The following is a 17,406-nucleotide window of genomic DNA, read 5'->3' as shown; positions in this document are numbered from 1 at the left end:
CACCTCCATATAGCACAAGACCTTTTGGGAGCTTACTGGCTTCAGATTCCATTGGAACCCCAAAGTTAAGCGAGTTGGGCCAGAGCAATCCCAGGATGGGTGACCCACTAGGAAGTTCTCATGTGAGTTCCCAAAAACAAAACCATGAGGGCGTGGCCGGGGCCCAAAACGGACAATATCGTGCTACGGCGGAGTCGAGACTGGGATGTGTTAAAATGGTATCAGAGCCACTCTACCGTGTGGTGTGAGTGTATCGACGAGGACGTCGGGCCCCCAAGGGGGGGTGGATTGTAACATCCCACATTGACCAACGGAAAGGGGGTGATGTGCCTTATATGTACATGCCCACCTCCATATAGCACGAGGCATTTTGGGAGCTCACTGGCTTCGGATTCCATCGAAACTTCGAAGTTAAGCGAGTTCGAGCGAGAACAATCCTAGGATGGGTGACTCACTGGGAAGTTCTCGTGTGAGTTCCTAGAAACAAAATTGTGAGGGCGTGACTGGGGCCTAAAGTGGACAATATCGTGTTACGGCAGAGTCGAGATTAGGATGTGACAAAATGGTATCAGAGCCACCCTACCGTGGGATGCAAGTGTGCCGATGAGGACATTGGGCCCCTAAACGGAGGTGGATTGTAACATCCCACATCGACCAACGGAGAGTGGGTGATGTGCCTTATATGTACATGCCCACCTCCATATAGCACAAGGCATTTTAGGAGCTCACTGGCTTCGGATTCCAACGAAACTCCGAAGTTAAGCGAGTTCGGGCGAGAGTAATCCCAGGATGGGTGACCCTCAGAAGGGTGACCCACTGAGAATTTCTCGTGTGACATATTTCTCAGGTGTTGTCTAGGCGTAATTCGTTGTAAAGTGGCTGGGAAACCATTGTGGCACAATCTCAGTGCTCCAGAAAATCTGGAGCTTTCTAGAAAAGGTTAAAATTACAAAAATATCCCTGATTTTAAACGTTAATAACTCATTCATTATAATTCCGTTTCACAAATGGTTTGCACCTATGCATTCGTGAGATTGAGCTCTATAAAAAAAATATAAATTGTGACCTCGAAAGGTCTGGATTTTAGATAATTAGTTTCCAAGCTTCAAACTTCGTAACAAGTTTAATTAAAATCTAAATTCAAATAAAGTAGTATAAAATACGTCCTCGTATAATTACGTTAAAACAACTAGGGGCATTTTCATCTTTTTCACTTATCGATAAATTTTACGACGTAAATTATAATAATTTTTAGTAACAAAATTTTAAAATTTCTCAATCAAATATTCATAACCATAAATCGATTTATTTTCTATTTTCTCCACATATACATAATTATGAATATCTAATTCATATATTTAAATTTTCAGGGTATTACATTCGACCCCCATTAAAATAAATCCCCTTCCCGAGATTTCCAACCATCGAATAATGAAAAGGAATTTAGAACTAATCCAACCGTTCCATTTATAGTGAATAAAATCATAACCTCAGTCTACGATTTTATTCAAGCTGAAAATAAATAATTCAACGAAATTAGTTATCATGATTTTCACACATATACTCAGATTTCTGGCCACATTAATTGGCAAAATAAATGTGACAACCCGTCTCTAAAATTTCGTTTTTATTTATTTTAATCTAGGGAACTGACGAAAATGCCGTAGAGGCAAGAACTTTGACTTCCGTTGACCATCGTCTAGAAAAACGTATGACTTATTCTTTTAGCGTATTTGTGTAGTACTCCTTGGTACAAACGCATAGGCGAAAATTGTTCCAGATTATAACGGTATAGTTATGGACGTTTGAAATTGGTTACTTACATTTTAGATTGTAAATTATTTGAACTCCCACCTTATGGGAAAGAAGCCCAATTAGTTTCAAGGAAAGAAAATAAGGACCAATCAGAAATTAGTGAGAGAGGGATCAACCAATCAGGAAGGAAAGAGAAGAACCCTTCCCTTTCAACCCGTGTACAACCTAGTTTCGACCCGGCCAAAGTCCAGCCAATCTTCAACATTTTTCATGCAATTCATCCACTTCCACCACCTGCAACCTACTCAGCTATCCTTCTTCTTCCATCTTCACAAAAAATCAGGGGTTTTTAAGGCTTAAACCATGAGGAACTCCACAGGAGCACCAGAGGTGCTCGATGGCGTTTCCGCCGTTCTGGCGAGTTTCACCACCCACCACCACCCTTAATCAACTCCCCTTAGATCTAAAAACAAGACCCAACCATTTGTAGGGGCGTTGGAACACCGAGGAAGGAGAATCGAAGGTCACCTATTCTAGGGTTTTCGACGAGTTAAGGGGAATTTGAGGTATTTTTTGGCTGAATTGGCCTTGGCCACAGGTATGAAAGTTGTTCCTCTCATTGAGATATTTATCCCTGTAAAATTTGGTAATTTTTAGAAATAGTGGAATTTTTCGACGAGCTGTTGCTACTCGCAGTCGCGTGCGGCGGCTCGTGGGCCGAGGCCCCACCTGACCATCCTAGGCTAATTTTGATGTCTCGATTCTGTATTTGACATCCATTTAGTGACATTATGATGTTTTAGTATAGTTTCGTAGTTGGCCGCCACAGGGCCCTTGTATACATTGATTATCCGACTGTTGGATCGTCACCAAACCTTAATACTTTATAGTACGAAATATTTGAGGACCATAGGAACTGACGGATTGGGAATCCAACGTGCGGATCTTCCCAAGATGGATTTGTAAGCTTATAAAATAAAACGTTGACCGCTACTTGAATTTGCAATTGGCGAAGATCCAACCGTTGGATTGTAATGAAATTTTATTATGGTGTTCTAGAAACATAATGTGGATCTATGGAAGTTATAGATCAGAAATTTGAGGCGGATCTTCTGGATCGAGTTACGTAGGTTTGTAGACCCTACCATCGACCTTTGACTGATGGTTGACTTTTGGTCAATAGGTTTCAAATCATTGTAGAACGTCCTTGGGGATGTGTTTTACGTAACTTACATATTCTATCAATAAGAATTCTGAGTTGTGAATTGATATTTGTTCTAAGCGATGATTGTTCGTGAAGCCTTGATATTTGTGCTAGGGAATTGTAACGCGGACTCCAGGTGAGTGGGTCTTTTCCTTTTTGTAGTATATATATGATTGATAGTTTCCACAAATGATTTTAAATTGATTTATGCATATCATGCCATGACTAAATAATGTTATAAGAAATGTTGCATAGTTGTGAAATGCCCAAAATGATCCTACGGGATGCGCAAGTAAGTTCAGGTAAGGTTATGTTGATTGAAATTGTTGAATCATTATGGCATGTTTTTCATAGAGAATGCTCATAATTGCTACACCCCGATGTTAGTGCTCCCGCTCAGGGCCAGGGCTAGTCTTTCACGTGTATGTTCACCTCCCGCACCGCACGCTCGCCTTGGATCTAAGTAGGTGCTAGTCCTGTCGCACATGTCACATTAGGTGACTCCGACTCATAGGTATCCCGTGCATAGTGGTAATCTTCACATGATCGTAGCAATAGAGCGATTATTATTACACCTAGTCATGTCTTACAAGTCACATTAGGTGATTCTGACTCGTGTGTTAGCATATGACTAATAAGCAATTGGTGCAGTCGTACAGGTCACATTATGTGACTCCGACTGACATGCTAGTATAGATTACTTCACATGATCATATCTATATTGTTGTTGAGTATTTCTGATGTGGCATACTTCTGGCATTATTGTTTATTTACAGTTGTTTTCATACTTGTACATAGTTTGATTTTTTGGAAACTATACAAGTTTTACAACGAGGGGTTATGACGTTTTCAAAAGGTTTTTATTAAAACTTTATTTTTAGGCTCACTCACCATTGTTTTTCGCCCCTCCAGGTTTTAGCAGCTGAACTTTTGTATCTACAATGATTCTTGGCAAGTCTTAGTGTAGACGATTACATTCGATGGTATAATTCTCACCCTATCTTACTGTAATGTACTTATGCTCTGACATCACGTGTGAATTGGGTTCATTCCCGTTTACCGCGCACTCTTGTATTTAGGCACTTTTAGGTTTAAATTTATTGTCATTTCCACATCACTACACTTTATGGCTTTGTCACCTTCCAGGTGTCGATCAGTACAACTTGATTCGAAGTCCTAGTGGGCATTCTGGATTGGGGTGTGTCAATAAATATCACAAATTCTAGCTATACACATTGGCAAATTAAATATTAAACGTCAAGTCGCAATCCTCGTTGGCTAAATAAATACCAAATTATCCAACCATATCTACCATTAGCTAGATAAATGCTAGCATAAGAACCACAATCATGGGTAAAACTACTTACCAACATTGGCTACACATAGCCGTTACTTTGATTCTTTCTCAAAAATTTATGGCCACAATCACTGGCGATACTAGACCTCAGAAAATTTTTGCCATATCCATTTTTTTTTAATTTTATTTATTTATTATTTTTGCAAACAATTATCATATATTCCCATCATATCCATCATTGGCCAAATAAATATCAAAATTTCAAGCCATAATCAGCAATGGCTAAGTAAATATTACAATTTCAAGTCAAACCAACAGAATTGGCAACCTAAATGTTAGAAATTCCAGCGAAAATTATTGGAACTTCTAATCACAATCACTGCATAAAAGTGAGGAATTTAAAACCAACCTGCAATTTCCATTTATATTAAACGAACTCAAATTCTCATTCTATTATTCATGTCCACCAATAATTCAATAAATGAAAAAATCTCCACGGTTTTCCCACCATTCCCATTATAATGAACAATTCATAACTTTGATTTATGATTTCTTCCCCGTTCGATAAATTTCATCTTGTTTTTGTTTTTTTTTGCTTGGTCGCTACACATCACATTGATAACTTATTCTCATAGCCCACACATGGAGCTTTTCTCCCGAAAACACTGGGTCTTTGTGCCCATTCAATTATTTCTCCACATTTCACGGGTCATTTCTCCCAAATCAACATCCACGGGCCATTTTGCCCAATCAAACATTCACTCCCATTCCACGGGCAGATCCTTGCACTGCCTAGTCTGAGACTGAAGTGTGATGCATACTAGATCTTCAGAGCGTAGCTTAGAGCATGCTAGAAAGCACTGATCTAACGAAAGTGACGAGAACACATATACCAGCTGCAAATGTGCCTGTGCCTGCAAAGATAAATGTACCAAATGTATGACGAAATTCCATCTTGGAGGCCTAGGATGCCACTTTGACCGATCCACGTACATTGGCGGCTAGCTAATCCTTTGCTCCTACAGAAACATGGCAGACCTTTTGGTTCAAAGGATTCACAACTCCGGAAGAGGAAACCCATGACATAGGCTGTTGAGCCTACCGTGAATCCAACCATTGCCTACTCATTCTATGCAACGCATGAGGAAATTCTAGATTATGGAAGCGTCCTAGAAGAAACAAATCTCCCTCCTGAGAATCGTGAGATTTCAGTCCACTGTGCTATCTTGGATGATGTTTGATGTAGAAATGAGATGATAATCAACGATGCATTAGCATATGCAGTAGTTACTCAGATTGTTCTGAGCAATGACATTAAACCTCGTTCCATTGATAAATGTCGACATAAAACTGATTGGTCAAACTGGAAAAAAGCAATCCCAAACAAACTTAATTCGCTTGCGAAACGAAAAGTGTTTGGGCCTGTAGCTCCTACTCCTACACATATAAAGCTTGTTGGCTACAAGTGGGTTTTGGTTAAGAAGCGTAATAAGAATAACAGAATTATGTGTTACAAAGCTCATCTTGTTTCGTATGGTTTATCACAAAGCCCTAGGATTGACTATAACAAAACTTATTCACCGGTTATGGATGTGATTACTTTTCGTTACCTTATCAGTTTGGTAGTTTCTAAAAAACTGGATATGCAGCTTATACACGTGGTAATCGCGTATCTCTATGGGGATCTTGACATGGAAATCTATATGAAAGTTCCTGAAAGACTTACATTGACTGGTCCAAATAGTTCTAGCACACGAAATACCCTCTTCATTCGACTGAAGTGTTCACTCTACAGATTGAAGCAAGCCGTGCAGATGTGTTATAACCGTTTGAGTGAGTATTTGATTAGTTAGGAATATGTGAATAACGAACTCTTCCGATTCATGTCCATTAAGAAGTGACATTCAAGTTTTGCGATTGTTGCAGTTTATGTCGATGACATGAATCTCATCAGGACTCTTGAAGAGCTTGAGAAAATTGGGTGCACATGAAGCCGGAATTTTAGTTGAAAGATTTTAGGAAAATTTGATACTGTCTTGGTCTTGAGATTGAGTATTGTTTGAATGGAATCGAACTATACCCAGTAGGTGTTGCGCCATTTTAAAGAGGATAAAGTGAAGTTTTCGAGTACTCATATGGTCGTTCAATCGCTAGATGCAAAACGAGATCCCTTCTGTCTGTAGGAGGACGAAAAAGAGATTTTGGAACCCGAAGTTCCTTATCTAAGTGCAATAGCCGGTCTATTGTACTTAGCTCAATGCACTAGACCCGACATCTCTTTCGCTGTTAATCTTTTGGCAAGGTATAGTAATGCACCGACACGTAGCCACTAAATTGGTGTTAAAGAGAGTTTCCGCTACCTTAAGGGTAAGACGAATTTCAGCTTGTTCTTTCCTTATGAATCCTCGAGAAGTGCCGCATCCTCAAACGGGTTACGTCTTTATTTTTGGAAGAACCGCAATATCTTGGAGGTCAACCAAACAGACCTTAGTTACCATTTCTTCAAACCATGTTGAAATACTCGTCTTGCATGAAGCTATTCGATAATGCATCAGGCTAAGAGCAGTTGTGGGCCATATTCGAAACACTTGTCATCTTCTTCTCGTCGTTGACATCCCTACGACTATCTATGAAGATAACGCAGCATGCAACGAACAGCTCAAGAAGGGTTACGTTAAAGGAGACAACACCAAGCACATTTTTCCAAAGTTCTTATTCTCATATCAACAATAAAAATATTAGAAGATTGAAGTCACACAAATCCGTTCTCAAGACAACCTGGCCGACCTCTTCACCAAATCACTACCGAAGACGACGTTTCAGAAGCTTGTTCAGGGAATAGGTATGTGCAAACTTTCTGAGTTGTAACATTATTAGTTCTCTTTGGAATTATGTCAAACTCAAGGATAGTATTCCAAAGTATATTCACTTGAGCTTAATCTACTCTTTCCTATGATTAAGAGCAGTTTTCCCATTGGGTTTTTGCTACCTAACGAGGTTTTGACGAGGCACCCATCTTGGGTTGGTCATATCCCTGATGTACGTCTCATACATGTTTCATTTGACTTTGCACTTTCTCACGTACTTTTCCCTAGACTATGGGCTTTTGTCCCACCTCGGGTTTTACCATAGCCATTGAGTTTTTGTGAGACTTAGTTCCATATGCAAGTTCCTTTGTTTGAGATTACCGTCTTCCCAGAATTAGTGCCGACAAGTCGACTTCCACAACTCTACCTGGTGACGAATCTACTTGAGTATTTATAGATATTATATTAAAGTGTGATTTTGTAAATCCTAGATAAATTTTATTACTATTTATTCTCTCCCTATTAGGACTGTATTTCCTTGGAGGACAAGGATTCTTCTTCTCCCTTATTTACTCTAAATAAAGGCACTGCGTAGAGCGAAACACACCTCAGAATTACATCTCCATTATCTCTCTACCGTACCCCTCTCTCCTTGTCAAATAAAATAAGCCACAACAATTAGCAATTTTAGGGCCTCTAATTCACTGTTGCATGGGGACCCATAAATCTCAGGGCCAACCCTATTTATAATGTTTGATACAATGTTATTATCTTTACATGCCATTTTGGTTATCCACTAAATTTTCCAACGGAAATTTTAACGGGACAACGGTCATTCACTTCCTCGGAGACTGTTGTAAATATTATTAATTGTATGATTGTACATAAAGTTCTAAAATACGCTAGGCGCTAGTAGGCGGTAGACTGAAGCCTAGTGCCTAGGTGCCTAGAAGGACTAGGCAAATTTGTATTTTTAAAATAAATTTATTATATAATATATAAATAAGTGCATGTTTACACTAAAAATATCATACTTCTTGAAAAAATAAAATACAGAACATACAAAAATTAATATTTATTATAAAATATAAGTATTATATAAAACTTTAGAGCTTTTTTAAGATCAGGAATTACTATTGGTCCTTAATTATTTTAAAAAATTGAAGTTGGGCCTGCTATACATCAAAAAAAAAAAAAAAAGTCCACAAACTTTTAATTAAAGAAAATCCCACTAACCCTGTCATGCATTACCCGCTCCCACCCCACCCTTCTCTCTCAATATCATCTGCCGTTTCTCTCCTTCATTCCTCACTGCAACAGCTCTATGATCTATCCCTCCTCTCTCTCTTTCTCTCTCTCTCTCTCTCTCTCTCTCTCTCTCTCTCATCGTCAAATTTCATTGGGAAATTTGAGGTATGTGGGTGAGACCGGAGGTGGAAGGCGATGAGAACGGTAAATGCGAGTTCGCCTAGCACCACTTTTTAGACATTGTCTAGGCCGTCTAGGAGCGCCAAGGCGGGCGCCTAACGCCTTCCCGCTTTTGTCCATCAATTGGCACCTAATCGGAACGGTACCGCACCAACCAACGCCTACACCGTTTTTAGAACACTTATTATACACTTGGGTCAATATTTAATATTATTAGTTAAATTCATTAATGATGTAAATAGAAAGATTTGACAGAAGTCTTCATATAATCATTATCTACATAAAGTAGTCTAATGAAAAACAAAAGTATACCCTGACTTCCCACATTCAAACTTTTTTGTAAGATAAGTATTGTAACAAGCATATGGCGCTTTATAGTAATAGCAAAAAATAAACATATGTATACATTATGAAGGAGTCAATATAGGATCATAGGTTGCTCAGGAATAGTTTCATAACCCTAATGTACATATTTGTATATTTTTATATGACAGCTATATATGAATTGAAAGGAGTTAAAAACACTGAATTACAACCTACTGCTTCTTTTGTGCAACTCCATTTATAGTTGTTTGTAAATTTTCTTATGTCTTTCCTTTGTCTTTCTTCTCCTACTTCTTGTGTGCAACCACATGGTAGACAACATGTGTTCAGGAAATGCCTCACTAGATGGGCCTATAAAATGTAGCATAACTTGGCAAGTACCCATCAAAGCTTAATGAAAGGATTCAATGAAGTTTTTTTTGTTGTTAAAATTATGACTCCATTGTTAAAATTATGGCTCCTCTACCGTTTATATATTCTGATAGAGTTCAATTAACCTCAATTCTTCTTTTTTTAACAATTAACTATTTAACTAATAAATGTTATTGCGCAACTTAGAAGTTTAATTTTAGGGGCATTTAGACTTAAGGACTTGAAGAAGATTATTTTTTCATTATAACCAGGATGCTTTTATAAATCTATCCCTAACTTTAAAACTCATTATCAATCATATTAAATACCCTTGCCCACTTTTATTATTTTCAAATTTTTTTCCTAAAACACCTAATTTAATCATCAATAATGCCTTAGAAATAGAAATTTTTATTTCTACATATCAAATTTAGTAATTTAAAATGAAAGACTTTTTAAATCATTTTGCTAATGAGAGTTAAACTATATAAAAATTTATATAGACAATCACAAAACGAAACAAATAGATTAATATGCAGACACAATAAACAATATACATTATAAAGGTACATGAATATATACATAGGTGCATATATATAAGTACATGTATACATAGGTTCATATGTATAGGTACATAAATGTACATATAGGTGCATATACATAGGTAACATATATACATAGGTTCATATGTATAGATACACAAATGTATATATGTCACATCCCGGCCCGGGGCGAATCACTTCCCGGGCCCGCTCCACACTGTAGCATGATATTGTCTGCTTTGGGCTTACCATTCCCTCACAGTTTTGTTTTTGGGAACTCATGAGCAACTTCCCAGTGGGTCACTCATCATGGGATTGCTCTAGCCCCTTTCTCGCTTAACTTCGGAGTTCCTACGAAACCCGAAGCCAGTGAGCTCCCTAAAGGCCTCGTGCTAGATAGAGATGAGAATATACATATAAGGATCACTCCCCTGGGCGATGTGGCCGGGGTGGATCACTTCCCAGGCCCACTCCACCACTGTAGCATTATATTGTCCGCTTTGGGCCCTGACCACGCCCTCACAGTTTTGTTTCTAAGAACTCACATGAGAACTTCCCGATGGGTCACCCATCCTGTGATTGCTCTCACGCGCTACTCGCTTAACTTCGGAGTTCCCATGTAACCCGAAGCCAGTGAGCTCCCAAAAGGCCTCGTGCTAGGTAGAGATGTGAATATACATATAAGGATCACTCTCCTGGACGATGTGGGATCTTACAATATATAGGTGCATATATATCGATATATAAATATATATTTATGCACATATACACATGTACACAAATTATGTATACATATATATACGTGCAAATAAACATATATGTACTGTTACCACTTAAGCTATTTTTGTACCCGAATACAAATTAAGTAAAAATATTCTATTTGTAATAGTAAAAATAAAACAAAATAAAAATTATTAATTATTAGCTAGATTATAGGTTATATATAAAGTCAAATGACCAAAATCAGTATTTAATATTACACCCAATTTTAATAAAAAATAGATCTTATTTAAGGATTATAATCTAGTTTCCTATTAATTTTATACGTGAAAAAGGAGAAAGAAATTATCATGCAGAACTACGACAACATGACATATACGAGCCGTCGTAAGTGAGAGATTTTTCAATGTGACCGATACACGGGATGGTACACCATGTGTCGCTATACAAATGGTGGGATATGTATGCTAAAAAGTTAATAACTTAAAAAATAAAATTTCCTACCATTTATGTGAAAACACATGATGTACCACTCGTATTCCGATCATAATGAAAAATTTCTTGTCCTCAGACGCGGTTTACACCTTTCAACCTCATAAAGCCAAAAGATGCACAATTGTAATGTTACAAAACGCCCTTTAAGTGGCTTGCTTGTGAAGCATTCTCCCTTTCGTCCCCTCAGTGTCAATTTGCTTTTTAGACACCTGGAACGTGGATTAGAAATTAAAAAAAAAAAAACAAGAAGACACCTGGAACGTAACTTCATTTACCAAAATTATTCTAGTACCCGAAAGTTCTAACCCTCCTCCTGTTTATAAAAACAGAAAAATGACCAACATAAAACAGGTATACTCTATATAACGTCTTTTAGGTAATAATATATTATTAGATACATAACTTTTCTTTACATGATACTATAATATTAAATCAAGACGCCAAAAACAAATAGATTTATTTCATATAAATTGCTCTCGTTTCTTGTGAGCTAATTTTCATCTGCTCTGCTTGTCTTTTATTTTTATCGTATACATATAAAATTCCTCGCTTTATATTCAGTGGCCATAGAGACATAGAATAAATAATACGACCCGAGAAAGTAGACTAGTGTTATAATATGTGTGGTACACATGCAGGGTTCTAATTGCAATTAAAGGATTGAGTCATCTTATAAAGATGCTGATTTCCATAATCTTATAGCATATATACCTACTTCTCATAACTAGACAAATGATGCCCCTTTCAAAAAATAAAAAATAAAAAATAAAAAGAACTAGACACATGCCACTTTTCCAACGTCATATTATCGACTTCATGAAGGAAAACATTTGGTAAAGTTAAAAAGGAGCTTATTCTTCATTTTGTAAAATACATGTCTACTTGTTGACTTATTATAATTAACGTATTATTGCACAAGTATCATAATAAAAATCGTTTAATACGAAATTTGTTTGGGCTGAACAAATAACTAATTTATGATGAGAACGCTACAGATTAATCATAGAAAAATCTAGCTCAAAACGTCGTCCTTTGAGTATGGTCGTCTTGACAGCCAAAAAAAGAAAAAAAAAGAAAAATAGAAGCATTTGAGGCACGGTTCGCTTTACGGTATTTTAACATACATATACGTGTAAGTTTGTTCTCTTGTTATGGACCTGCTGGTTTGGTTAGAATAACAACCTGACCATATCTGAATTGCATGGTAGGATCATTATCATTAAAATTATAAATGAACCACCGCATGGAACTAGTATTTTAATTTTTTTTGTCATAAATTGTAAATTAAAACCACAAGAATCCATATCATATTTGTTATTTATAGTTGTCAGGAATCAGTATCCTTTATTCCTTTGCATGAATATTGGATTGGTGGTCATTAAATTTTGTCCAATCACCTGCTGTATACATTAATCATCATTATATAATTTATATACTAATTGTAACAAGCCACCCACCTTTATGTTATTTTCAAATTTTAATGTGTTAAAATCCCTTCTAAAAGTTAAAATCCAGTTTGGAAAAACAAGTTGTTTTCGGTTCTTATTTGTAGTCAGATGACGTTTTACTGTAATGATGGAAAACAATAATGTCTATACACCATGGTGTGAGTGCAATTCACCGACCCTCTTTTCCTAACAACTAACAATTTAACTTGTTGATGCATTATTTGTCAAAAAAAAAAGTTTAAAAGTTTAATATTTTTTAAGAAATATTCAGCAAAAAAGAAAATGATGGGTGGAGAAATAATTGATTAACACATTCAATGGCTAATCAGCAGCCGACGACCATATACTCTATCCTTCTCTCTCTCTCTCTCTCGTAACCTTTGCATTGAATTCCCCTTGGCCTCTTTTAGCTGCTCTGTGTGTGTGTGTGTGTGTGTGTGTATATAAACGGACTTGGAAGAGAAATCGAAAGAGGTGGGATCGGATGAGAGAGAGAGAGAGAGAGAGAGAGAGAGAGAGAAATTAAATTTGAATCGCTAAAGAAAAAAATATTGAAAGCAAATGGAGGGATTACAACCCTGTAGATATTGGTTTAATGGAGTTTCTCTCTTTTCCCAGCCTTTGAGGTTAATACTATTGATCCTTGTGTGTGTTGGAAACGTGGACGCAGCTTTCTACAACCTGACCACCATCCCCTTCGACCAAAGCTATACCCCTCTCTTCGGCGATGGCAACCTTGTCCGGTCACCCGACGGAAAAGGTGTACGTCTCCTCCTCGATCGCTTCACAGGTTCGTAATTAATTTGTAATTCTCTAATTGTCTTTTGAAATACTCTTTTTTATTCATACTAATTAACTCGGTTATTTTTAATAAAAATAAAAATTAATCAAGGTTCTGGCTTCATCTCCTCCAATCTTTACAACCATGGTTTCTTCAGCGCTAACATTAAGTTGCCGTCCGATTACACTGCCGGTATCTGTGTTGCCTTTTACGTAAGTTTCTTGTTATTTCTACGTACCACAATTGTATATATATGGTAAATTAATTTGAAACAACCCTTTTTTTCTTACGTAGAAATGATCCGTTTTTGGTCTGAGCCGTTTTTGGTCTGAGGAATTGAACGGAAATTCCTTGATATTTTCTAAATAACTAGGGGAGGTAATTCTAATTTGCTTCTAAATCTGTCTGGTGGCGATGACCAAATTGAACAAACAGACATCAAACGCGGACGTATTCGAGAAGAACCACGATGAGTTGGACATAGAATTCTTAGGGAACACAGAAAGGAAGCCATGGAGATTCCAAACCAACCTCTACGGAAATGGCAGCACCAACCGCGGCCGCGAAGAGCGTTACCGCCTCTGGTTCGACCCTACGAAAGACTTCCACCGCTACAGCATCCTTTGGACACCCGAAAACACCATGTAAGTCCGATCCATCCTTTCTTCCATTCTCATCTAATCAGCAATGGCGTAGCCACCCACAAGGCTAAGGTGGTCTGTAGCCCAAAGAGGTTTTCTGTAAGGGTAATGCTATCCACGCATTCATTTTTACTTCTTACACACCTCTTTCAATTGTTGATTGTTCGGATCAAATGAATTGAAGACGATCACTGGCAAAATATTAACAAGGATGTGTTGGAAGTAAAAATGAGTTTGTGAATAGATCTATTCTTTTGTAAACTCATGCTTATAACCTACTCAATTTCAATACAGATTATTTTTTAATGTATATTTAGTAGAGGAGAGGTAGTAAATGATACATTTTATGCTAAAAATTATAAATTAGTTCTATCTCCAGTCCACTTTTATTCTATTCTTTAAAGAAAAAAGACCATTTACCCTATATAATTTAGCCTTTGTGCTTCTTACTCAAGAAAAGAAACATAAGTTCTTTAAATCCACAATTAAATCCCTATCTCCGCAATTCTTGACTTTCCATTGCAATTTTCCAATGAATGTCACATTTGGTACATTCTTAATCTCTTTATTTACTTATTCTTGATTTAATTAGTAGGTTAATTAATTATTTATATGGTCTTTGAATTTATCGGTTAGGGTTATGATTTTGAGAATAGTTTATATTATATTGTTGTTCTTTTATATTGATAATTTTATATAAGCAAAAAAATAAACATACGATTTTATGATACTATTTTTAGCTGGCCCGCCCAAGAAAAAAATCATGGCTCCGCCCTTGCTAATTAGTTAATTTCACTTCCTCTTAAGCTATTTATGGCTTTGTTTTTATTGTCATTCCTCTCTTTTTACACTTTTTCTTTCTTATACACGTTGATGTTTATTTCTGTTCATTTATTTTTATTTCTTATTGATTTAAATTAAGGGAATTTTAACGAAAAACTTCTGGTATTGTTCATTTTAACGAAAAACCACATTTTTACACTAAAAGGTCAATCCTAGTACTATTTACTTTACCCTATATTTTGTCATTTTTGTTAAAACTCAAAGCCTTCAAGCCATTTTTATTAGTTTTCCTTTAAATTAATGATTAAAAATAGATAATGATGCGTAAAGGGAGAAAAAAAGAAAGTTTAGGAAATTACTTCCTGATTTCTTTAATTGATTCCTTTTGTTTTGGGAAAGTTTTAGTATTTATATATGGATCATGCTGATTCTTGTTGTTAAACAGAGATTTTTCAGTGTAATTGAAACATAGAGTGGTACACCACATATCACTATATCAATGGTGAAATATATGTTTTAAAAAGTTAATAACTTAGAAAATACAATTTTCTACTACTTATATAAAAATACGTGATATACAATCTATATTCCCGTCATAATGAAAATTTTCTCGTTGTTAACGCGGATACGCAACCACCATGCTTTGTGGACTTTGTTTTATGCTTTATTTGACCTCACGGGAGGCCCCACGCACTATGGGATTGCGTCTGGGTTGCTTCTACTTACAAGTCTATTAAATTTAGTGCCTCTTTTTGACCCCAAAACATTGAGGAATACTACACTTCTCATAGTGTCATTTGTACTATTTTTCTAATAGAAATAGATATCATTAACATATGTGAGTCTTATCTTATTAGAGGAATAATGCAAATGATGATACAATTAGATGGTAAGTGTATCATTCCTCAATGTTTTGAGGTCGAAAAGAGCGACTAAATTTAATCGGTTAGTAGAGTCCGCCAATGCATGTAGGTCTCATCTCTATTAGAGAGATGATACAACTAGATGCTAAGAGTAGCATTTTTGTAAAACATTTCTAATGGCATTATATCTCCTTTTATGACAAAGTACATGTTATGTTTATACCAGATCAACCTATTAATTGAATCAATTAAATGATAGATAATGTATAATTATTGCTAAATGTCTGGACTAAAATATGATAGCACAATATGTCACATATTTATTGGTTAAAAAACATGTCATATATGTTTAAAGCATCCTTCTCTTATGTGTGACACACACAATACTTTCTGCTATTTATGCTACTGACTTGGTGAGGAATAAATGGGAACTGAATTATGTTATTCGACAAAGTCATCGTATAACGTTAATGTGAGATGTTGATGTATTCATGTTTGAAACCGGTTGTAGCAATATTCAACTATTTATAAAAGAGAAATTACCAAATACCTTCTTTCTCTTTCTAAACTCTTGTTTAATCTTGTCATATGTTTTAATTTGATTTATTTAATTCGATGACTAAAATTAAAAAGAATATGTGAATGTAACGTTCAGATTCTACGTGGATGAAGTCCCAATTAGAGAGGTAGTGCGAAATGAAGAAATGGGCGCTGACTACCCCTCCAAGCCAATGTCATTGTATACGACCATATGGGATGCAAGCAGTTGGGCCACCTCCGGCGGGCAATACAAGGTGAATTACAAATATGCTCCTTTCGTAGCAGAATTCAAAGACCTAGTCCTAGTGGGCTGCCCCGCCGACCCAATCCAGCAAATCCCTGCCGCTGAAGCGTGCGCGGAACATTACAACCACCTCGCCACCCAAGACTACTCCGTCATCACGCGTCAGCGGCAAGCCGCCATGCGCAGGTTTCGGCAGCGTTACATGTACTACTCATATTGCTACGATTCGTTGCGTTACCCAGTGCCACCACCCGAGTGCGTCACCGTTTCTGCCGAGAAGGCACGCTTCAAGGACACTGGCAGGTTGAAGTTTGGTGGCAGCCACAAACGACAGTCCAAGCGGAGGTCCCGCAACCGGAACCGAGCCGTCCCTAACTCCGACAACGCTGCAGAGGTGTGATGATGGTGCATGGATCACGTACAGTTGAAACTTTTCAGACACTATATACGATCGATTGATCAATTCATACATCTCATACGTGTAAATTCAACCCTAGCTTATACTAGTGTACCATACTCCATACGTCTGTGCATCACACTTTTGTTCTCTCTCCAATGTCAGTTCAACACTTGAATCTTTAGTGTTTCAATATGTATATTGTGTGTGTGTGCACGCGCATTTTTTTTTTTTTATCTTTTGCCTCGTTGAAATCTTGTCTTGAATTTAAATCTCATTTAAGAAAAACAAGTGCTGTATTAATTTGTATATACAATTTGCCTCGTTGAAATCTTGTCTCGAATTTAAATCTCATTTAAGAAAAACAAGTGCTCTACAAATTTGCATATACAACGTACGGACGTTCCAGTGTGCAACTTGATTAGCACATTCTCATGTACACGAAATCATGAATTAGTAAAGGGTAATACTAGGAAGGTTAAATTTGTAGAAAAATTGTGTAAACTAAATAACATGGATGTTAAAGATTGAATTATTACTTAAATGTTACATTACCCCTAGTAAAATGAGCTATTGGATGCTTATTTCAATTCACAAGACAAAGAACTGAAAATAAGAAATTCAAATATTTTTAATATTTCTACAAAAGAACAACTTATAAAAGTAATCATTAAAAAAAAGATTAACTAAAAGAATAGGGCATGAGTCCGAATTATAAACATCAATGGATGTGATTTCAGATGCAAATAATACTCATTGATAACAATGAGAAACATAGGTGAGGGT

General features: G+C 36.6%; 1 protein-coding gene across 1 annotated transcript; it reads left to right on the top strand.

Moving 5' to 3' along the window:
• Window positions 1-12,845: 12,845 nt before the first annotated feature.
• On the top strand, window positions 12,846-16,779 carry LOC137732047 (probable xyloglucan endotransglucosylase/hydrolase protein 30). Its single transcript, XM_068471341.1, has 4 exons — window positions 12,846-13,161; window positions 13,264-13,364; window positions 13,588-13,796; window positions 16,095-16,779. Exons 1-4 carry the CDS (start codon window positions 12,933-12,935, stop codon window positions 16,621-16,623), a joined length of 1,068 nt encoding a protein of 355 aa, XP_068327442.1. The 5' UTR covers window positions 12,846-12,932; the 3' UTR covers window positions 16,624-16,779.
• Window positions 16,780-17,406: the final 627 nt, after the last annotated feature.

This window comes from Pyrus communis, chromosome 4 (genome assembly GCF_963583255.1).
Source record: "Pyrus communis chromosome 4, drPyrComm1.1, whole genome shotgun sequence".
Taxonomy (NCBI): Eukaryota; Viridiplantae; Streptophyta; class Magnoliopsida; order Rosales; family Rosaceae; genus Pyrus; species Pyrus communis.
Note: the sequence above shows the minus strand (reverse complement) of the source record. Positions and strands in the feature narration are given on the sequence as shown.